Source organism: Acromyrmex echinatior, chromosome 15 (assembly GCF_024713525.1).
Source record: "Acromyrmex echinatior isolate Ae372 chromosome 15, ASM2471352v2, whole genome shotgun sequence".
NCBI classification, from domain to species: Eukaryota; Metazoa; Arthropoda; class Insecta; order Hymenoptera; family Formicidae; genus Acromyrmex; species Acromyrmex echinatior.
The window spans coordinates 9,914,152-9,939,428 of NC_141866.1; the positions used below are offsets into that span (position 1 = coordinate 9,914,152).

Here is a 25,277-nt window from a genome sequence, read left to right on the forward strand (position 1 = left end):
GTTATACGATATTTCGAAAATGTTCTCGAATGTAACAATTGTAACTCGTCGTGGAAAACAGTTGACGATATTTTAGTTTGTCCTGAACATTATATCAGATATCAGATAGCGATATAATCTGTTTTTGTACGCAAGATATCATAATCATATCGCGTGATCAGAGATCTTTAAAGATTTGATTCAAGTTAAATTCAATGTTAATAATTAGACGATTTTAGAAATTGAATATTAATTGAATAATTTTACCAAATAATTGTTTTATATAAAAACAATTAAATTAATTTAATTTATCGATCATGTTCTACGAAATGTTTAACAATATGAATTTATATTTACTGAGCAAGATTGACCCTTTAAAAAATTTAACGAGATAAATTCAATATTAATGAATGATGATTTCAGAGATTAAATATTAATTTATTTTAATAAATTAATTAAAAATCGATATAATTTTTGTTTAACAAAAGTTGGAATGCTATAATTTTTTTAATTGAAGTTCTACTTTCAATTTTAAATGTTTTTCTAATCCTTCAATATAAAAACATTTTTTAAATTGTTGAAGCTTTATTTTCAATTTAAAAAATTTCTCTTCTTCTTTGATATAAAAAAATATCAGGAAATCAGTAAAGCAATCGGTTAAGATTTCAGATATTCAATCTCACAACTTGTATTTCATTCCTTCTTCTCCTTCATCCTGTATTTCGCAACAACTTTAACAATAGCACACAATTGATGCGATTATTATTATCTAGAGTTAGTGTAAAAAAAAAAGAGAGAAAACGATGATACGTGGATTTTATATATTTTTGTTTTGCATTCGTTACGGCATCCTGTTACAAACACTCTTCACGCTGCAGTATTTCAATACAGAAGTAATAAAAAAGTATAGTGTATACATATATATATAATATATATATCTTTATCTATATATATATAATATTTATATATAAAATAGGTAAAGTAAAACGTAATATACACGTTATTGCTCGTCTCTCATGGGATTCTTCGCTCGCAATTCATACATCCTTTATACACGGTGATCCAGATAAATTGATTTAGACTCACGAGCACATTTATAACAAATTTTTTTTCCGCGCTCGTCTCAGAGAATTATATCTTCTATGTGATTCTCTTATCTCTCCTTCTCTCCAATTAATGACTAAATCATGAGAATTTAACCATTACAAAATTACAACATTTTAACGCAAGCATTTTCGATTAGATGAAGCAATTTCGTATTATAACCTACGGTATTAATAATTAATTAAAACAAGAGAGACTCCAATACGTCTAAAGCGTACACGTAAAACTGTGGGCGCGAAATATCCATTATAAATAAGCGAGTAGCATGAATAAAATAAAAGAACTTTTCACATTATCTTACATTATCTCTGTTTGGATAGAGAGTAACTTAAGTACTATTTTTTTCGAGAAATTTAGAATTTATCGTTAATGAATTAATAGAGAGATAAATGTGAATTAAATAATAACTATTATCAATAATTTTAGATAATGATAATATTATATTACTATTATTTAAATAAAAAAGATAATAATATAATAATATTGTATAATAATTATTTAAACTATCTCTCTTTTTTTCATTTAAAAAGATTTAATTTTTTTAACTCGACAATATATCATGTTGCAAACACTTCGTTTTGTTTTATCCACACTACTATACGTGTCTATTCGTACAATTGAGAGCTAGATTACTTTTACTAAAACAATAACAATTGTCTTCCAACTTGGAAGTTCTCAATGTTGCACGTTCTAAGATATATGACGTCGCAACAAACGTCCTATCCTGCAAGATTCATATGATTTACAAATTCATCAAGATTGCGTCGCAACTACAGATCATTCGCAATATAACCGCCGTTTACAACATTCTAAACATCATATGTGATTTATATTACATCATACAATTCTTGTGCTATATTTATCCGTGTTTATTATTTCGAATTTTCATCGCGCTATATTTGTGCTGATCCATAAGTTGCAACATAATAATAAATCATGCACTTTTCATCTTCGAAAATCAAATTAATCGCTTTCATAAAAGTTCCCGTCGATTTGAATATCGCTTATTACATTTACGACCGTCTTCGTAAAGACTCGCTTTCGATCCGAAGATAAATCGAACTTCAATAGTAGGTTTGCCGGAAATTATCATTATATTCTTCATATACTTAATATATATCGTGACAGAACCATTAAACAGTTTCCATCATATTAATTCCATCATAGTAATTAAACAATTCCTTCTATGTCTACCATCGACAGATAAAATGTTAAATAAGTTACTATGTATCAAGATATGATTTTGTCATTAAGAGTTTGATTTATGCACAACTGCTCGCGGACTCTAATCGATTATAAATAAAAATTAAACTAATAATATATGAAGATACGATACTATGAATTAGGGGCACATATTTTTTCATGTAAAAACATCAAAATGAAAATCATAATTAAGATCTATTGAATTGAAACTATGCGCGTAAGAATGGACAAATCATGATATAAAAAGACTTTATATCATGAGACTGTATCATATCTGTAAATTGGAGACTGCACATTCTCTGCTCTTAGCATCTGTGCTCCATTAGAAAGAATTGAATTATATTAGAATCTCTCTCCAACTCTATATTTTTTTAATTAGATACTTTAGAGAAAAAGAGAGAGAGAGAGAGAGAGAGAGAGAGAGAGAGAGAAAGAGTGTGTGTGTGTGTGTGATATGAGAGATTCAACTACCTCCCTCTCATTCTTTCTAAATCGATAATGATAACTTCATAAGAATGCATAATCTTATTATGTCTATGAGATAAACTAAGCGAAAAATGATATCCACGATTCGATGTACGATTAATTAGAGTGAAGTTAAAAGTCAAACTCACACACATTTCTCATGATTAGGTAATTCGCTCTTGTGAACGTGCATAAATTAATTTACATAATTTTGTAAGAATTTTCTTCAAACAATATGAGTAGGTTTAGGCTCTGTAGAATGTAAATCGTGAAATTGCAATAATACATTATTGGCATTATTATGATTTCATGATTTTTCTTAGATATCTTTCATCGCGATTCTTAGGCTAGTTTAATAGCGATGAAAATATATTGGTGTAATTCGCACACATATTTTGCGAATAGACAATGGGCTTCATATAGGTACTTGCACTAATTGACAAAATACTCGGATCTGTAATACTCTCAATAATATCGTCAACATACATATTTCGGCGAGATGATGTCGTTCGAATAAAACGGTCGCCCGATAAAAACTCGGGGGAAAGTTGTCGTCCATTATTTCATAAATGTTGTCCGCTTTATCTCGAACGTGTACTCCTTTTTACCGCGATCGCATCGCGCACCTGCGAAATGTTCGCTGTTAACGAAATGTCGCGATACAGATGATGAAATTTATCATTTCTACATAAAAATCGTAATATGCGGATGATACAGTACTTGTTCGTCAGACTGAGAAACATTTATGTGACATTTATCTGATAATAAGAAAACTTATACTCGCAGTATAATAACACGAATATTCATGTGGGAAAATATACATTCGTTCTGGAAAAATCTCTTTTATTTTTGATGCATCGAAATCTTTTTTTTTTATGAGTAAACGGAGAATGCAAATTGTTTGAAAAATTTTATCAGAATATTGTAGAAAGTTTTAGAATCGTTTGATATTTTTAGGCTAGTTCTTTCAACAATTAAAATATCTTTCTTTAACAATAATTTTCAAACATCTAGTGTAACATTGGAGAATTCCTTATATAAGAATAGATTTTAAATATATTGGATCTAAAACAAAAAAGAAATTCTATAGCATAAACTATTATTTTTACTCAAATATATTTTGGTCCATACATATACACTGTCGCTTGATTCTAATGCTTCAGGCGCAAAAGAACTGATGCATATCAACAGCATGCGCAATACGTGGGCGAAACTGATGTCCAAGTCGATAATTCAAGGATTGTAAATTAAAGAAGAACTGCTGCTCTTCACGGTCGGTTTCCTCTGCTCATTGCAAGATATGATGTCGATTTGGAGATGTATGATTTTCCGTGTTTTGCAATGATAAATAATAATTAACATTCTCTAGAATTTCAGAATATAAACTTATAAGTAACAATGCCGCGATAGTTACGAAATGAATTTACTTTCAAAATACAGAAGTTTATAGAGACATCGAAATGAAATATCGAAGAAACGTCGCGCTCGTCCGTTTCCATTTACAATGAGAAGTTATATAAAAAAAACGTGGTGTAAGAATCTAATTTAGTGTGATAATATGATTCACCATAATTTATTTTTCACCATAATAATTAAATATCGGGAGCGCGCGAACAACTCAACTGTCAATAAAAATAATTCGAAACTGCGTTACAAAAGTAAAGTGATCGTTTGATACAACCAAAAGCAAAACGCTCGAAGCGGCTATCTAAACGGGACAGGTATTGCATACGTATGCGATGTCAGTCTCATAATTGGCAGTGAGCATTCTCGGAATATGCTACCGAGGTTCGTTTATAGTGTATTCGTTGTTCAGGTCATTCGAGTATTTTAGTGCGATTCAAATTAGGCGTATTACGATAGTGAGGGTGGCGGGTCCCAACAACACCCTCACACACAGTGTGTATGCATGTGATTGAGAAGTTCTATTCCGCGGTACAAAACGATCGACGCGAATACCTGAACACGCGTATTGACCGGACTGTCCATTTGCCACGTATCTGGATACTCGCCAGATATATATGCGATTCGAGCATCTAATACTGAAGTGATGTTATGCAAATTTTGAGAGGATGTCAGATATTTCTATTATTTTACTTTTTAATAATCAATAAAAAATAATTAAGTAAACAATACTTAGACTGTATGTGTTTAGAAAGGTATCACAAATCAAATATTATGTTAAAAAAATACAGAAATCAGAATATATATTATAAAATTATTCAATTATTTCCTAAGTTTTTATTGTACTTTTTAGAGAAAACGGAATAATTCCAATCGGAACTTATTTCCAGTAATTCCATAATATGTGTTCTGAGTGAAAAAGTATAAAAATTTACAAAATAATAAGACCTAAAATAATAAGAAAAGATAAAGTCTCAGCCCTTTTTTGTTTTCTATGACTTACATGCAAACGTTTCAAAATAGTATTAACGTTTAAAGATATATCGAATAGTTACAATTGACGAGTTTATCACGCAACGAGTTCATCACGAGTTTATACTTCGAGATAAAATTTGTGATCAGCGATCTACAATCAGCATATCCTGCAAATGTATACTTTTCTAGGATAAATTCGTTATTCTTCCCATCTTTAGAAACTTCGCTCTTGCCCCATTATTAATTTAATTTCATATTCATGTTGATATTCCCTATTAACCGAAAAGTGCGTGATCATACTAGCAAATCCTGTTCTCCTAGTTTCCTTCGTATAAAAGTACACAAACATCCGTCCCCGAGAATGAGAGCACGAAGGAGGGCGAAGAATCCCACATGGCGATGAAGTCATAGTCGCTCGTAATCCGTTTGAAAACCTGGATCACTCGCTCCGATGTTATCCCGGACGTGGAAGTATCACAAGACCGGTGATATCCGCGTGGGCATGAAAATCCGTTTCCGCGATTCGCCTGACAAGTTCGCACGACGAATTTCCGCCTGTTGCGAGCGAGAAAGCAGAGGCTTAACTGCTACTTTCGTCGTCGTCGGAGACTCCGCTCGTCGGAGAATTCCTGCGTCATTCCCGATCTTTGCTCAGGTCGGAAGGCAAGTCGCTGCAGCCGGACATCGCCGCTACCGCCGTTGTCGTCGAAGTCGTCGTCGTGGGTGACCTGGAGGACATCCTGGAGGTCACCGGTAAGGACAATCCCGCGCTCATCGCGACGTTCAACGGTATTGTGATGAACGGCTGGTTCGATTGCGATGAGTTCGTCGCCGGTGCTGTACCTATAAGGAAATCGCAAGGGAAAATCAAATGAGACGCACCATCGCGAAGAGAAAAAAAAGTGCTACATTTCCTGCTCGATTCTACCTTCTTTGCGATCCAATCCGCTTTTTCCACTTTCGACCTATCTACGAACATCATGTTTTTGCAAAATCCGCTCGTTCTATTCGCGAATTTTCGTAGAATCGATAAAAGAATAATAAAAAAACTGATGATGCTATTTATATTCTGACAGACTTTCTTTAAATAGAGGAAAACTCCCTATTATGAGATAAGCACCTAATATGAGATAGCGGTGTTTCTGCTAATTAAATTAATAAACTATCTATTGATTCCATCATGAATTTATTATTTTTGGATTGAAAATTATTTAATAGAAAATTCATTATTAGATCATATCTGTAGTCATTGTAAAAATTTTAGAATTTCGATGTCTTCAAGTTTCATTGAGATGAGCCTTTAAACTTTGTTTATTATTTAATAAATAAATATTTGGCAATAAATTCTTCATGTAGTGATAGAGTAAGGTACTAATAGAAAAATACGGGATATGTTGAATTGTTTAATTATATAAGTTAGATTTGATGATTGTAAAACCATAAGGCGTGAAAATTGTAATATGAGATACCCAGGGTACTTCTAATATGAAATAATCTGTATGCCTATGTTATAGTGAAAATCGTTGCTAAAGAGTAAATGTTATTGTATAATAATAAAAAGGATAACCGGAATGAATGTTAAGAGCTTATTTCTGCGATGCTTGATTCCAACTATCTGAAGACGAATTCTGAATATAATCTATCGCATGCTCATTTTTCATGAACGCTAGCTATGTTTGTTTGCATTTTAGAAATATGAAATAAAGTTTTTTTTAATTGCAATACTGATATATTTTGCGTTTTACTATCGATTTCTCGGGGCATCTCATATTAGGAGCACAATTTTTTGACTTTGCGATTTGCTCACTTTTTACATTTCTTTAATTTTCAAAAAAAATGGAATTTGAATTAAATTTTATATAATGTTATCTTAAAGCTTATTAAATTTCCTTCAAAATAATCTATTATTTTTTTAAATTCTGCCCATAGACTTCTGGCATTTATCCAAAAAACTCGGTATCTCATAATAGGAGCCTTTCAGCTATAGCTTTTATATACATTAGCAATAAACACGGAAATTGAAACCTCGATGTGCAGCCATAAATAATATAAGGTTTTATCTAATAAATCATCATTGACTACAATATTGATCCAATAACAGTCAATATATTAACCTGACGTTGAATTATAAATTAGATGATAAATTGGATGATAAATCCAATATAATTAAATGATAAATTAGATCCAAGAATGGTAAATAATAATAGTTAATAATCACAAATTAGAAATAATATACTAAAAAAAATTTCTGGTTGAAAATGGACGAACAAAATTTCGGTCACCATAATTAAACATCTGACTATCTCAATTAAAATTCTAATCAATGTAATCAGATTTCAACTAGAAATTTTTCTCAGTGTAGACGGTGTTTATATACATCCAATATTCATTCAAGTCAGATATTTAAAAAGTACAGTCTTAAGATGTGACAAACAACCGAATCGTATTAACATATTAAGAGATTACTTAAGACGGTTTTAAAATAAGAATCAACTACTGAATACTAGCCTTATATTATCTTTGCGCGGAAAAATCAAATGTACATTTTTTTTTTAATATTTAATTATTTATTGTATCGCAAAATCGAAAGTACACAAAAAAGATAAAATTAATCTTTCACAAATAAGTCGGATGCTTAACAGTATTCCATGATTCGTCATTTACCGTTGCATCCATCTCTCATGCGTTTCCTCCTCCTTATTATTCCTACACCGTCTCGAACATAAACGCCGTGCGAAACGCATTATACATTAATCTTCACGATCGGCAACAACGAGCGACTTACGTTACGTAAATTTATTAGTCATAATCTCGCATCCAGATACGCAATTGTCACCCGATGTTGTCGCCGGTGATTCAGACGAGGCGGAAAATGCGCGCGAGCGATTTCCGAAGGTTCTTAGCCTCCGACGTAAAACTGATTCCTCGCGAAACAAATCCTCTGCCCGAGTGCCCTCGTCTCACGTAAGGGCATTTCGTAATGCGTTAAATGCGTACCGTGCGACATATATTGCGCAAAACAGCCCGTGACTCGCGTTCCTCCGCAACGTGGCGGAGGAAAGAAACCTACCTCCGTCTTGAGATATTTGCACCGGTTGCCCGTTTTGTCCTATGCCGAGCAAGACCCCTGGACTGGGCGAATAAATGACACTCTGAGGCACCTGGTACATAATCCCTGCAGAGAACGAAGGCACATTTCCTAGGAAATCAAAGAGGAATTGAGCGTGTGAGGGGTTGTAAAGCCACTGGCTTTATGATATTTCTCGCGAGAAAACGCACCGAGGTACGCAATTGCGAGCGTACACTTGTGACGTTAAAGTCCCGCACGCGGTTTGGACATATTTTAAATATTTTATGTACTCTGCATGCCTCCCCTCCCCCTCGATATTTTTGAGTTACGAGATAACTCCGTTTTTCTGAACGCGAAGAATAAACATCGACACGTATCCGAGAATGGCGAGATATCGAATGACGTAAAATACAGAGAGAGGCTTCGTGTATATCCCTTATTTGTATCGAAATTGTGAAATGCATCGTTCGACGTTAAAGTTAAACTTGTTTTCTTTCCCCCGATATACAGATGTATATCGTTGAGAAAAACTTAGGAATGGCGGCCGAGTCGAGGCTTCAAACCGGACCACCCAAGTGCAAATCTGCGCTCTGATTCACCTATATCTCCTATGAATTATTACATTTCATATGCGTGCCTCTTGTACAGCCATATACGATAAATTTTCAAGAGATATAAATTGAGAGCAAAAAGGAATAATTAAAGAATTACAATCACGCACAAACTAGGAGATCATTTACCGGGAGTAACGTTGGCATTTTTTTCAAGTTGATGTGCTCGAATATTCGTGAAACATGATCGAAAGTTGTTAATAATGATATTTATATTACAAATTGAAAGTAGCGTTTTTCAACGTTTTTTAATTTGCGACATAAATAACGAGTCAAATTTATTAAAATATGTACGTCATTAAGTGCACACGCAAGCTTCAGTGTTTAGTAATCTTTTATTAGATATCATCAATACGACATTCAGAAATAAAAAGTAAAGTTCTAAAGTCTTTATTTTATCATTTTAATAGTGATTTTATTAAAACAATAATATTGTTTTGATTAAAATAAAAGTAAATGTAATATAATTTAATAATTTTCACAATTTTTAAAATATCTTTATTTCACGCTTTACTCGCTCTTTTATGATACATACTTCTAATTTTCTTTCCTTCTTTTTACCTTCTCTAAAATTTTCACGGTACATCAGTATGTCGCAGCATATCAGTTGAAAAACTTTTGATATCTAAAGTAATAACTATTTCGAATCTATAAATAGCATCTAATTATATACTACTTCATGTTTGATACTCAATAGTTTACCAATCAAGACGCAAATAAAACTCTTGGAAAATACCAGGGTCATTTAATGTTGATACAAACATTCCTTATTAAGCATATTCAATGCTTGAAAATAAATAACATTATTGCAAAATACTTTAGCATAACATCCCCCTGAATTTTGTCTTATATACTCAATCACGAATCTCTATCAATATTTTTACAAAACTATTACATTAATACTCAATACGAAAAGCGTCTGTTAGCTTTCCTTATTGAGAACAACCTTATATAGATATATATTTACACGATAAAAAAAAAAAACTCTTGCATGTGTTTTCTACACATCTCACAACCGAACAAACGTGTCTAATTAAAGGCGGACTTGCGCGGTACACATCCATTCATTTGCCCGATAACGATGAGATTTCTCGCACGCGCCTTCATTATACCGCAGGGATAAATTATGCATACGTCGCCCTCTCTCATATATAGGAACATAATAAGTCATCGGGTCGGCTATCATCGAATTCGCGTGAACGGGACGGACGGGGACGACGGGAGCGACGGCCGCGGTGTCGGCCGAGTCGCGAGGAGGGAAAAACGGGAAAAAAAAAAAGAAAAAAAAAGCGCGATCGCGACGATCGGTTAAGCAGCGCGATAGAATGGCATCCACGCGACGCATTAGCATCGATATTTATGTGTACACCTGCATCCGCGCGCTCTTAGCGGTGCGACGCGAACGGAGCGGCTTTCGACCGGATCCTACTTCCCAGTTAGGCAGCACGGTTGTCGTCTAAGTTTGGTCATCGCCGTGCCGCGCGCGACTGCTTGCGTACTCCCTACACGGATAACCCCGTCATCGCTCGCACGCCTTTCGCATTTTAAACGTCTCCTCTCTCCCTCCCCCCCGTCCCGTTCCTCCACCTCCTCCTCTTTTACCACTACCACCACCACCATCACCTCCCTCCCACCTTTTCTCACGCTTCGTTCCCTCTTTCTCCGTCTCCTCCTCTCCTCCTCTCGTGTCTGCCGCACCGATGCGTGCACTGTACGCGAATGTTCACCCCGCCCCGCTCGCGCTTACTTTACGACGCTTACCTCCATCCGACCAGCTGTTCGTTATCAATGTGCGTTGAGGTCAAGCGCGACGCGAATGGTATCGACGACAATTAGACTACTACGCGATTAGCATACAGACGGCGCGGAGGAGGACGGCTGCTTCGACACGCTGATTTTGCAATCCGGCAATCTCGGATCGTTTCTTAATTGCGATCTTGATAGTTCGAGACGAAAACGATTTCTACTTTTGGCAAAGAGGAAAGATAATCGGTAATAATACTATCGTTCTATGAAAAGATCGTTCTATTTACCCCTCCGGTCAAGATACACAGCTTACGTTTATGTACATCTAGTAATTTTCAACAATTTGCAAAACACACGTTTGCAGAATTCTATAAAAATCTATTGCGTGGGAGGCCTATCTTTCCATGTGGAACAGCGAAAGGTATCATGAATAATCGCGGCCGTGAATGACAGAAAATCGACGTAACCGCAGAACTTAATCCAAGTGTACCTTGCGCAAACGCTAATAATCGTGCCCGTGTAGTGACGAATGATATGGTTTACTCTGTAATAACGCGACTGATATTCAAAAGTGTTCCGTTTCTCTTATGGAGATTTGCAAACCTTGTTGACTCAAGGAAATGCACGAATTAACGAGATCAAACATACGAGTATGCTGTTCTTAATCTACGTTTCCTTTCCGCATGTTTGTAATACGTAATTTCCAAGGACGCGATAATTTCCTACTATTTTTGAACAAATATATCGCAATAGAAGCCGTGTATTTAAATGTTTACAATGCTTGACTATTCGGAAAAAAAAAGTATAATTTTTCATAACTTCAATGTAAGTTGAACGTATACATGAAACATCCAAGAGAAACACGAAATTAAATCAGCATCATGAATTAACGAAAATTGCTCGAAAATGATTTCCTAGGCAGTTTTGGAAGAATAAAATTTCTAAATAATATTTGTGTAAAAACGGACAAATCAGATTTTAAATATAAATATTTTATAATTACTTCCGAAAACATTTAATTCTTTACTTCTTTAAAATTTTACGATTCTAATATTTTATAAAAAATCTATATTTCTAAATTTTATATACAACTTTATCGTATACCTTCATAAACATTTTCCTATCGGAAAGACTGTGGACATCTATTTATCTCCATCGAGACTTCAACTTCTTAAATCCTGAAATATCTCTCTTTTGGAGGAATAGACGTCTAATCCTGTTCAAACAAAGCTCGGACAAAGATAATTAAAAATAAATTATAATTAAAAAAAAATTCTCGCTCTCGTATACGCGACGAATGCTACATATATATATGAGTCGTATTCATAGTCAGATGTTATTCAAGACCGTCTTAAATACAGTCTTAAGAAGTCACGAATCAATCAGAAGTGAGTATTCATAATTCGATTCCACAGTTTCTGATGGACTGAAATTCTTATTCTCTGTTCCTTTTATTGTGCGGAGCCCCTAATACAGCTCTCTGAATGATTCGTGACACTTCAAGATAGAACTTAGACAGTCTTGAATAAAGGAATGACTGAATACCGGCCAGAGGGCCATATTAACGTCTTAAGACATTACTTAAGACAGTCTTGAAATAATAACGGACTGTAAATACCGCCCCTAATATCTTAGAAAGCGTACAGTATATTCGACGCGTACCAGGGTTCATAGGGGAGGACGAGAGAAGCCAGGCTTCATGAATTCTAATCCAAGCACAGCTGTTCTCCAACGATCCTCGCGATCCTATGGCGAGACTCACCCGAATGATTGGTAATCTTGAGAGGATCCTTAGGGACGACGGGAGAGTCACCGTCGCTGCTCTCGCCGTCGCTCTCGTTAGCGCAGACGTCGGATCTGGGCGACGCGCCTTCCTCCTGAAACCAAGAAAGAGAAGAGCGATATTATCGAGTATCCGCCTCGAATACGATTCGTCGTCAGCGGAGCAAGGCGAGGGTGGGATCGGAGCGGTTGGATAACGCGGGGGTACGCGTTCTCTCGCAAAGAGGATCATTGTCAGTCCGAACGACAACAGCGACGCAAGCAGAGAAACGTAGATACGCTACCGAATGATACATAAGTACATACATACAACAAACGTGTGTACCTATCTACCTACCTACCTACCTACCTACCAACCTACCTACCTACCTACCTACCTACCTACCTAGCGGACGGAGAGAGAGATGCGCGAGCATCTTGTTCGCGCTCCTTATATGGCCATCTCTCACGGACTCCACTCGCGCGAGTGCGCTCGATGCGCCCGCGGAAAAGAGGTATCCTCTTCGCGGATTCGCTCGCGACGGGGATTCTCCCTCGAAGCCGGGGAACGCTTCTTGCGCGAGACTTTCCTGCCCCGTTTGCGCGACGGGAACTCGTAGCAGAGTTTGCTTGTCGACAAGCGAAAGAGCAAAATACGTGTACAGACCGGAGCACAGAGAATCAACCAATCATAGTCTTTTGGGCTTTCTATAAACCATTGCGTAAGCTTTGAGTCTCAAGCCGTAAGAAGTTGACCAATCACAGTCAATTATTTTGTTCACATCTGACTGTAATTGTTGAAAGCCCATGAGAGAATCAACCAATCAGAATTTTTTTTAATGGAAAGGAAAGACTCCGATTGATCGATTCTCTTGTACTTTATGTATTATGCGTTATGCGAAGTTGTGCTCCAGGTTTATCTCATGTTTCTTATTGCTTCGAGTAATTAATATATTATAGGATATATATATATAAGATTTCGGACTTCCTGTTTCATCTGCCGGTTAAACGTTGACTACTATAATTTATTTATTTTTGTCGTGAAAGCTGACACTGTTATAATTGTAATTGACGTAAATATGAAAGAAATCCTAACGATATACTTTACCATTACAGTTCTACCGTATTACGTTGAGTGATATGTGTAATAAATTTGTAAATGTTATAACGGATCGATTCTTCTTTTACAGCAAAGGTCAAAAGAATCTCTTCATCATAAGAAATTCCAAATCTTTAGACTCTTCACTTCCAGTAACATTTTCAATCACATACGTCGTTAAATATATACGGAATTACAAACAATTAATTTCCTCCAGTTATATTACTGTAAACTCTATTGTTAAAGATCTCACGACTCGAGTTGAAGAAGAATACACGTTTTTCGTCTTGCAATTTGCTCCGATCCAGCGTTGCACCTATCCAGCGTTGTGGCTGGAATGCGTGTGCGAATCGTCTCACATGCTCGTCGAATCGTCCGTACGCGGGAAGTCGAGAAAGTGCGGTACCAATTGGAAAGCTCGAAAAGTCGCGGCGACGAGCGCACGGCCGCGTTCTCTCGCTTCCGTCTACGCGCCGTGCGCGTTTTTCTCACTCATCGCTTTTCCTACCCCGCCATTTACTGCGGAACAGGCAGGAGGGTGCGCGTGTATGTGTAGAGAAGGCGCGACAAAAAGCAACATTCCTGACTCTTAACTCGGGCTCTATATAAGTGTCTGCCATCGCGAACATTGCCTGTATATGGCGACAACCGGGCTTTGACAAAGGTGACCGTATATGGAACTCCGCTTCCACCTTTCGTGCGTGCGTACGTGCGTACGTGCGTGAGTGCGCGGTCTCGTTCCCTCTCCCTCCCCGCCCCCTCTCTCTTTCTTTCTCTCCCTCTCTCTCTCTCAGTCTCCCTCACGGAGACATCTCGCGAGGCCCGTTCTCTATTCCTCTCTCTTTCTCTCCCTCCCTCGCGTTTACTCCCCTCCCCCTCCCCTCTCTCTCTCTTCTGCGAGGCGATACACCTGGACGCGCGTCTTCTTCGTCTGCAACCCTGGCGAAGAAACAATCGAACGAACAAACGAACGAATGAGACGGCATTCATGGACATCGTTACGCCCATTAAATCATAAACCGTTCTTTGACCTCACAGTTGCCCTCGGGATATCGAAAGCTCCATACGCATTTCCGGTACCAAGAATACGCGAGCGCCATCTGCGAGTAAACCCTGAGAAAATGCACCCTCCTAGCCGAAGAAATGGACGAAGGAATGAACGAAGAATATCAGCATAATCAGAAAAAAATCCGACAATTTCTGACAATTTGTAGATCAATATTTGCAGCTACCTTTTTCTCTTCGAAAAACAAAATGAAGAACGATCTCATGACGGACAGGATGGCATTCAATCGAAGAATGAGGATCTCTCCATAAACTGCATGTTGTCGTACGCCATCTTGACTTACGTTTCTTATCCTTTAACTTTTACTTCCGCTTCCTTTAACCGGGCATCAGGCATTTGTTATTCACAACTTTACTCTCACAAACAAAATCACACAAACGCAAAAAAGAGATAGATATAGTTTACAAGCTACGTGCTTAATATAAACTTACATCTCGCGTTTGTAAGTTTGGATAAAGCGTTATGTCGTACTGACATAAAATAAAATCATGGACACATTCAACGCATCGTTTTGTATTTTGGGATACAATATTCGTAATCTGCATTAATTATTACTTACTATTAACGCTAGCTAATGTACTAACAAAACATCATGCGATAAATATTACCTGCATCCATATTGCGCGTAAGAGATGCAACGTATCTGCTATTCGCTGTACTGCGATGGCTTTTTTTTTTCAATAATCTCGATCTTCACGAAGATACTATTCTTAATGTTTGACTTCAATCGAGACGCGATATCATCGAAATCATGCTAAACTGCTTGTTCGACATTCTTCGTGCACATGTATTGTTATTATTAACTAATTGATAAAAAAGATACATTAAGCAATAGCCAGATGCCTCTATTAGAAATATACCGAATGCGTATTATTTTGATTGAAACGCAACCTACCTTCCGCTTCCGTCCTCGCGCGCGCATCTCATCTTCGTGCATTGAATGACGTTGTTATTTCCCAGATTACTGCCATGCAATAATAATATTGAACTCTCGATATAATATACATGATAGTCCTAACGCACCGTTAGAAATAAAGGAATCCCTAACATACTGCGGAATGTTTCTGGACCTCTAAATATATCCCGAACCAGATTGTCAAAAATAGGCATATGTCGGGCCCGTGGCCGAAACGCGAAATATAAGATTGTAACATCTCCGTTACTATTCAGAATCTTTTACGAGTGACTCAACGGAGTATTTCGCAAGAAGAGTTTACGCGAACGTATCTGGAAATATTTCAGAAGTCAGAATAATTCTCAAAGAATTATCAATAATAGCCGAAAGAGTTTCACATATAATTATAGAAAAAAAATTCTCGTATGTATCGTGAAAAATATTCTATAATATTTTACTTCTCCATACTTTGGTGAGATTCTTACCTCTGAAATTTCTCCTGTTATTTACTTGAAAATTTAAAAGCTTATCTCGCACAAATCAACAGAATTTTTTCAGTTAAAAATTAATACGAATTCGCAGAAGAAACTATAAATTTTGTGAAATACCTACCTGGCCCGCGAGAGTAAATGACATCGGTAAGATCGTGCACAATGAGAATCTATCAGCAGAAAATCAAGTCACTTGATCGCAGGGACTATATTGTCAAAGATGATAAAGGTGAAATTTGTATGTATGTATGTGTGTATGTGTTTTCATAGGCGTAAAAATATATAAATATTATCACAGTATTTTTTACAGTTACTATGCTATGTACAAAAATGCTAAAATACAAACTAATCATGTGAAAGAGCCGCATTATTCGCAGATTATCGTTAAAATCATAATCGATATTATTATTATTATTTGTACTCTCTGCATGTCGAGACGCGCGGTAGATTACAGTTTCTATATATCTATTTGATTGGGTCCTAAAGGCCCTCGCTTCCCGGCCTTGTTCCTCTTTTTACCTTTGCCTTCTCCTCGGTTCTCTTTCCCACGATATATAATACAGAATATCAGCAAATAATACATACATACGTACGCATGCACAATGTCGATGAATGGGATTGATATACAGGAGAAAAAATTGTGGGGAGAGGGGATGGATTAAATTAAAAGGTAATCTAAATACTAGCTACTTATTCTGCGAGAAAAGACAATCCAAATAACTACACATGCCAGTTGCGATACACAACACGTTACACGGCAAACAATAAAAAAAAAGAAACAATGGACGAGACACAATAATGCTCAATAAAAAAAAGAAATGCGTTACAGTATTAAGCGTGCACCGCCGAATTCGCACTCACACCACCGATTCGATGAATCAAATTCATTGTCGCATGATTTTTCGAATAGTGACTTTTTCTCCTCGATAAAATCAATAGAGATAAATAAGTACTTTAAATATCCCTCGCGAAGAGAGACAAAAGGAGTATTTTCTACAACGCATGTAAAGTACACGATATAAAAAAAAAAAAAAGAGTATCGACACCGACGCTGCGAACAACATCGGCTTACAATAACGATATTTTTTTCTTTTAATAAATAAAAAATGTCGACTTCCTCAATAAATAATACGATATTTAAGTTAAATAAAAAAAGTAAACAAAAAAAAAACGAAAGAGACAAATAAAATAGAGAGCTGTTGGACGAACAAGTACTAGATGGAGTACTCGAAATTCTATCATTATTTTCACCGAGTAATTGATCACACGATGTGTTACGCTATATATTTATAATCTATAAAATAATTAATTAATTAATCCATTAATTATATATAATAACGATATTTTTCCTCGCAATGTCTTTCTATCGCACGGTGACTCTCGTTGATGCAAATACTATCGTATTTCATCTAATATGCCGAGCTTTGGACTTCGCCTACCACGGAAATCTAATCATATATAGATATTGAACGACATTCATCTCATCGACAATCCGCTCAATCTGATTTCCGAGATCATCGATCACGATCCGTCTGCAATTTGTTTCTAAAATCGCTGACGGCGGATTTGCATTCTTTCGTTATGTAATCGTTGCAAAATAGAAATCACTCTATTTTTCACATTTCAATTATACAGCGAGCTTCTGTCGTTCCACCCTTTCGCGCGCGAGATCACAAAATTCAAAGCACGCAATATTTAATCGAGATTCACCAATATGTACATATACACAATCTGTCTCAAAAGTTTTCGAACTTTATTTAAAATTCAATTACTCGTGTGATTTTTCTAATTTTATTTATTAATTATTCAAAATATATTCCATCTGAAGTAATAAAGTCTTTATAGCAATTGTATAATTTTTTTATATTGTACACTTTTTCGAAATGAAAAAAAATAATCTGATTCGAAACCATTTGTATTTCACAATTTTAAAAATTGTATTAGAGTATCTCTTCACTATCAACTTTGGAAAAAGAATGAAAACGAATACAGTAGACGATCAAACACATTTTTTGTGAACACTGTTTAATATTTTTGTTCAATTATTCTTCTTGACGAATTTAAAAATTTTTTACTTTTAACGATATAATAAATGAATTACATAACGCAAAAAAAAATGTAACTTTATAGAATTAGGGACATTAAGTTTCATAGAAATCATTTCACACTATTTCAATAGATAATATATTAGATGACATGTAGAAAAAAAGTTCGGTAACTTTTTAGATAGACCATGTATATATAAGAAGGCGATATACATATATTTACTTACATATATGTATGTAACACGCGTGGATATATATTTAAGTATATACATTTGAGTAAAAACGTGTCGAAAGATTGGACTAGATTTGCGCGCGCGGAAATCGATCGTGTGGTCACACTGGAAAAAAAATATTAAATTAAAAAAGAATATTTGTTAGAATAGTTCTAAGTAAATATTTACTAAATAAATATATATTTATTGGATATAAATATATATTCATTTTATACAAAAACCATTTGATTTAACTATTATTTTTTATTTTAAGTAAATATTTATTTACTAAAAGTAAATGTTAGTACTATTCAAATAAATATGTCTTTAGATTTAGTACATTTTTTTTCAGTACATATAAGACCAAACGTTGAAGAATACTCGATCGCAAGGGAAGCCTACAATCTTTTGCGCGCCCATCGTATATAATTTAATAAATATCATACGTGACTCTACGGCACGCTCGCCGGCGCGATACAAGTAATACATCGTCTAAAGGGAAATTACGTCAGTGTTATATGCCCAAAGAGAAATTATTTCAGTATATCTACAAGCCGCGCGCGACCTCGCGTTGGCGTACGTTAAAATAGTTGTACACCGTATTTCTCAGGAAAGCAGAGTTAATTGTGAAAAATGACCCAAACACGCACCAAAAATTTGCAGGATGTGTTGAAGCATATTTTAAAAATACGAAAAATGTTACGCGCGGACATCTAAACGATGATTTGTCTCATTTTGTAGCAATCTGGGCTCTAAAATTCGCCAAATTAGACCGTTGTTAATTAAAGATTCTTTTAACTCCGCGCTCAAAATGAAATATAATTCGACCAACACGCACCGCACAATATTTCACGAACGTCACGATACCTAATCGTAATTCAATTCGTACGTAACATAAATTGCACAAATTTTCTTGTAAATAACAATAACCATTACCGCTCGCGTTACTCTCAATCAAACCGAATCCACGAGCATCGAACGAACACGAGAAAAATCTCTCTCTCTTCCGAATATGTACTACATGAAAACTCACAGCAATTTCACGCGTTTCAGCATCGTCAGCATCGCTGATCGAACGTACGCGACGCGATACAAATTGCTTTAAGCAATTTAGAAGATCCTAAAAGGTGAAATGCGGCGGGAAGGGAGGATGGAGCGCGAAGGGCCGACGAGCGGCGAGCGCGTACTACCGTTGGGGGTGCGAGTGCGACATATGGGGATGGTAGGCGGCGTGATGGGGCGGCAGAGGCGAAGGGCATGATTGCTGGTATGGGCCTCCGGCGAGCATCGGGCCCGGGCTCGAGCATGGCACGAGGTGCGAGCTCGGGGAAGCGGCGGCGGCTGCCGCCGCGTGTGCATGCGCTATGAGGTGCGCGTGCTGCGCGTGCGAGGGTGGCGCGTGCTGCGAGCCCGGCGGCGGCGGTGGCGGCGGTGGCGGCGGATGGGCCCCCGCGGTCGGGCCGCCCGCTGGCCCGCTACCGGGCCCGGTACCAGGATACCCGGCGTGCAGCGAGCCACCGTGCGGCGAGCCGTACACCAGTTGCCTTACTTTCTGCTCGTCGTCGGCGATGTTGTACGTCAGCTCGGTCTCCTCGAACCCGGTTGCTGACATCCTCTGGTCGCCCGACGAACCCGACGGCGGTGGATCCGGACTGTTCAGACACGTCTGGATTAGCGCCTTCCCAGCATCGCTTGTGATCATTGGTTGCAGTTTGCGCGTCGCGAACGTATACACGTGCCCGGTCTCGCTCGCCACCAGTAACATCACTTGCGTACCGGTCAGCGTCGACAGCTCGTATGCCTGCAAATGTGACATCGACAACTTCGTTAATTCTATGATAAACGTATTTACGTACTTAGTTTATGTTCAGATATTTTCTGTTGTTACTTATTCATAAAACTATTCGTTCATTTAGATTCTCCCTCCTCCATAAAAGATTAGAAATTCTCAAGTAAGAGATTTAAATATGGTTTAAATTCTAAAAAAATATAATGGATCAATCAGAAATTGTCTAAACAACTTCTGATTGATCCATTATATTTTTTTAGAATCTGTACTTAAGATGGAATGAGATGCGTAGATGTTTCATTCTATCTTAAATAGATCCTCAAAAATATAACAGATCAGATAAATGTTCAATTCATTATTTGAAGATTTCTAATAAAACACTAGAAAAGACACAAAGGTATTTATTTTACTAATGTATTGTAAACATGATCTGCTTTTTTTGTGATAATCTATTACTTTGTTGCGTGAGATATTCTTTTTGCGTGACACATTTTTACTATCATTACGATAAACTGTTGATGTAATGCTGATATTCGACTCACGAAATATTAAAATATATTTTCCTTGGTTTTTAAATATTAAGTATTAATGATATCCATATCAAACATCCAATGTAAAAAATAACTGAAAAACACTATAAACGCGAGTAACGAAAACGTAATCATATTGCATGCCATTTAGATGACATCGCATGATTATCAGATAAATATTTTTAAAGTAAACAATACATACACACACACACACACACATATCCTATAAAGTGTAAAGCTTTTATACATCTACATGCGTGATTTTGCAACGCTGGTATAGATACTTATAAATGTTTATAAGAATCAAATCGGTCAATGGTTTTTAAATACATTTTTTTAATATATCATGAAGAACAGGAAGAGAATATTGCTAATTTTTTTATATAACTATGTTTTTTCCAAACAGTTATTTAAATTTTGATAAGAATTCTGACATCTTTATGCCAGCAATTTCCATCATAAAGCAGAATATTATCAGTTTAATAGGTGACGAAATTAAATTGCTCGTAACAGATAATCAATATTCTAATTAAATTTTAAGGATATAACGAATATATATCATCACTAACGAGTCAAGTATATGGTGTAATGCGTATACCTATATCGATGTAAGCAACAATATGCCTATTATTTTCTTTGCTTTTTAACATTTTACGAAATGTGTGAAAGCTGAAATTCAAATTTCTTTATCGAAAAGATAAGTCGTTTAATGTTTTCTTTGTTAAAACACAATTCAGATAATTTCTAAAACAACTAAAAATGTGTATACATGTTTTGACACGGATACTTAATTAAAATCTAAAAGTTAAAAAAAAAAGTAGTACTTGATCAATTTTAGATGGTTACTCATCGTTCTTTATATATGTACCTCATTAATTATGCATGTTTTTTGTAAATACAATTCCAATCGCGTGTCTTTAATTAAACATGAGATCATAAATTTAATCATTTCCGAAACGATGATGTGAATGAATTTAATTCAAAATTCTTGTCTAAACATATACATAATATAATTTTACATATTTTAGCGTTTCTGTCGATATTATCTCGACGTTTTTATTTATAGTACAATTCTTTAATATATATTCTTCATAATATAATTTATTTTTTAATCTACACAATTTAACATCTCATAAAAAAATCAAAATAAAGAATGCAAAATTATTTCTTCAAGCATTTTTAATGCAAATTGTGTCATTAATAACTCGATAAATTAACATATGTAATTTCAATGTATCCTAATTATTTATAAATCTCGATCTCTAGATTATAAATATAAAAATGATTATAAATATAAATAGTTTCACAATTTATATATCACGCTTATGACAAGTTTTTTTTCACTAAAGAAAGAGATATTTATTTAATATAGTAAAGAACATAAACGTTTTATTGACGTAAGTAACAGGATAAGGATAAAGTAACAAATTGGAAGGCGAGAGAAAAAGAGATAACGCATTTTAGAATTAACAGTCGCCTTTCTGTACAAACAGCCAATTTTATTTAAATCTATTCACTCGAAAATACATATACTACAAAAAAGAGAAAGAAAGAGAGAAAAAAGAGATTAGTTTAATAATATTACTCTTTTTTTTTATGGAACAGTACTCCGCGATCTCAACCTTTTATGTTTATAATTTTTCAAGCCATTCAGATATCTTTGAACGATATTATCTAAAATGTTTAGTGATTGATTTTTTTTAAAACAAATTTAGTAACAATTTAATAACAATGTATTTTTAATTATTATTCTAATTATAATACATAAAATTAAAAAATTTTAAATACGGTGACTGAAATTTTTTTATGTTTCGTGCGCTTATAAAATACATTTATCTACTTTTTAATTTGAGTAAAAAAATAGGAGCAATCTTCATTATCTGTACACACATTGATTTTAACAACGATTAATTTAAACTGATATTTGATTTTAAATAACTAAACGTTAGTAAAGAACAATTATATTATTAAAGTGTAGAAAAATGTAATGTAACAGTATTAAATCGTAGAAAAGTATGAGACAATAGTTGACGAAGATACAAAAAATTATAAAAAAATTTGTCAGGATAATATAACAGAGAAAGAAAAGGACATATTTTATCGAGATTGTGACAAAAATAAAAAAAAGTCCTAATAATTATTTAAAAATTTATACGATTGCTACAATTTTGGAACCAACCAACCTTAATTCTCATTCGCGAGAACTTTAGTACTTTACGTAAGAACGTCGATGGAAAGATCTTTTTTTTAATGAAGTAAAATTTTTGTCATCATAAACATTTGGAAAATTTAAATTATATGAAACGCGTCCAGATATCTTATATTTATCTATGTTCATCCGGTTATTTATCGGTAAAAACAGCAATTAATTTCGTCAATTCGAGATACAGTGACAAGAGTTTGGCAGTGCAGTCTCGAAATGAGATTCAATCGTGTTGTCCTCCTCGTGCCTCTAATAAAAGAAAATGAAGGAATTGGAGAGAGATTTGCTCTCCACTCTTGGGAGAGATTTAGATTACAGTCTCCGACAGAGAGCGGTACAGAAAAAAGTAAATCGCAATGAACGCTAACTGGCAGCTTCAAGTGCAAGCAACCGGCTTTCTTTAGCAAAAGCATGTAATAGCCGCGGAAGAGCGCGAGTACTGTCACTCGTAAATCGCGAGCGCGCACGCGCTGGAGCCATCCGCGCAGCATCCCGTCATCCCATTTCCCGACTCCCGACTCCCGACTCCCGCTGTCGTCGCGATAATCGGAGAGAAAACGCACGTGAGACATCGTACTGACATCCTACTCCGTTGGCGTACTCCGATTGCTCCGACGTGTCTCGTCGACGTGAATACTATTTTCACAGAGTACGACGCGCGCGCATACATACATGCACGCACACGCACACGCACACGCACATTCTCTTTTTGTTTTCTCTTTCTCTCCCTCTCTCGGAGCACTTGAACTATCAAGAGTCAAGAGACGAGAGAGGTAGGTAGACGACGCTGCATCGAGTTGAGTCACTGCGCCCTTAACACGATAACAGAGACTCGAGAGCGAGAAGCCGGTACGTCCATCGTGCAATTACATCAGTGATCAGGTTGCGTGGTATATACGCAATACAAACCTTCTTCATAATGCCAGTCTTCCTCTTGGAGAACGTGGTGTATCTCCGTAATTTATTGTCGATGTACTCCATCTTAATTTTCACCCGGCCCTTAGTCTTCTTGCCATTCGAAGGGGGTGACTTCTTCGGCTGGCCTAGACTGGTGAAGGACTCGTCGAGATTGTCGGGGACGCAGTCGCCGGGCATGCCGCCGGCGGGCATGCCCTGCGAGAGCGATTGCTGCCGTGGATTATTACCGTCGTCGCCGTAGCAAACGTCGGAGATGCTGCGCTTGATACCCCGTTGAACGGGTCCGACGCCTGGCGTCGCGGCGCCCGCGGCTGACATCATGGTGGCGCCGCCGCGGCCTATCTGGGAAGCCGCCGCCGCCGCAGCCGCCGCCGCCGCGAGCTGGGAGGTGGACGGTCGGCCGTAGATTTCCGTGCCAGCATCGCTCCCGATCATCCCCATGCTGTAGCCGAGGCTCGTGTACCGACCGTCTCTTCCGCCGCTAGGGTTGTCCATCGCGGCGTCGGCGCGCACATTTAATCCCTTCCCCACGACGGCGGCGCCGATTCTTCGCGACGGAATCGCTATCGCGTGCGGAACTCGGCGCAGTGTCCACCACGTGATCGATCATCTAGAGGAACACGGGACAACAACGCGCACCGCACGAGCGCTCCCCGCGAACTGAATGCGCCAAGCGGAGTATCGTAACTTGACCTACGTGTGCTTAACCACAGCGCCCAGGCGAGCCACGACGGTGGCGGCGGCGACGGCGGCGTGGCGGCAGCGGCAGCAGCGGCGGCGGCGGCGGTGGCGGTGGCGGTGGCGGCGTGGCGGCGGCACCGATCAGCCGCGCGATGCCTCGCTGCGCTGCGCTGCGCGGCCCGAACTTCCCCCCACCGTCGAACGACTACGCCGTAAAAAACTAGTCCACTGTAACGCCATGGCTATGACGAGACGAGGATCCACGCCGAAATCGATATCGAAAAATCTCCCGGACTTCGTACTGTCCCGTTCGATCGGCAGATCGTCTATACGTATCTTCGTTTGGATGATATTCGGCCACGAGTGTGGCCGCGCAATGGTACATCGCGCGCCGAGAGGGCGTCCCCGGCTGCCATATTTAGAAGTAGACGTTACCATATTAGGGAAAGTTTGCCAAATATGGTGAACAGAGGTGGTCCTTCCTTTTCGAATGATCGTACGGCGCGCCGCTACGAAACACCAATCCAACTGACAGTAGCGCTTCCTGCACGCCTTTCCGGCCCCCCCTGGCCGATCTGCATTTCTGCTATACGTGACCGCAAATCGCGGCGGCCGACCCGTATAGCTGTATTACGGAATGTAAACTTTACTTCCGAGTTTATTGTACCGCCGATGACGCTACCGTCCTCGCTACGTGCGAACTTTCGGCATGGTATTATCAAAATGGATGGAGGGGCGAAGAGGGTGGAACGTGCGTGCCTTTAGGCAATGTCTCGTTCACGGAACTCTAAACGAGATGTTGACGATATGTTACGCTGTCATACAAACTTTACTTGCGATCGACAAACATTCGTTACGTTTCGCAATTGACTTACCAATACAGTTTCATTTTAATCTCGGGGTTCAACTAATTCATCATGTTTCAATTCTAAAAATTAGAAAAGAATGAAGAGTAAATTATTGAATTGAGATTGAAGTTAATTTACATTGATAGGACATCGCCAATGTACTTTAATTTTAATGTCAGTTC

The 25,277-nt window shown here is 37.1% G+C and overlaps 1 protein-coding gene and 1 long non-coding RNA gene across 3 annotated transcripts in view; both read right to left on the reverse strand.

The window, feature by feature from the left end:
- LOC147907275 (uncharacterized) overlaps positions 1-25,277 on the reverse strand; it is a 79,725-nt gene that overhangs the window by 19,433 nt on the left and 35,015 nt on the right. The gene's annotated exons all lie outside the window — the stretch shown is intronic.
- Positions 643-24,281, reverse strand: bs (serum response factor blistered). Of its 2 annotated transcripts, XM_011055601.2 has the most exons (5): positions 23,558-24,278; positions 19,676-19,927; positions 12,320-12,434; positions 8,201-8,329; positions 643-5,973 (listed from the first exon to the last, which is right to left on the reverse strand). In XM_011055601.2, the coding sequence occupies exons 1-5, from the start codon at positions 24,059-24,061 to the stop codon at positions 5,765-5,767; spliced, it is 1,209 nt and encodes a 402-aa protein (XP_011053903.2). In that variant the 5' UTR covers positions 24,062-24,278; the 3' UTR covers positions 643-5,764. The 2 variants fall into 2 exon arrangements, with proteins under 2 accessions (XP_011053903.2, XP_087270120.1); XM_087413994.1 differs by lacking the exon at positions 8,201-8,329 and having other exon boundaries at positions 23,558-24,281.

What these genes read in the sequence shown, in the direction of transcription:
- bs (XM_011055601.2), bottom strand. Translation starts at nt 24,061, where the DNA reads ATGGACAACCCTAGCGGCGGAAGAGACGGTCGGTACACGAGCCTCGGC. An exon ending in AGACTGGCATTATGAAGAAG is followed by an intron (nt 19,928 to 23,557) that starts GTTTGTATTGCG and finishes TCACATTTGCAG; the next exon opens with GCATACGAGCTGTCGACGCT. An exon ending in TCGCCGACGACGAGCAGAAA is followed by an intron (nt 12,435 to 19,675) that starts GTAAGGCAACTG and finishes TCTTGGTTTCAG; the next exon opens with GAGGAAGGCGCGTCGCCCAG.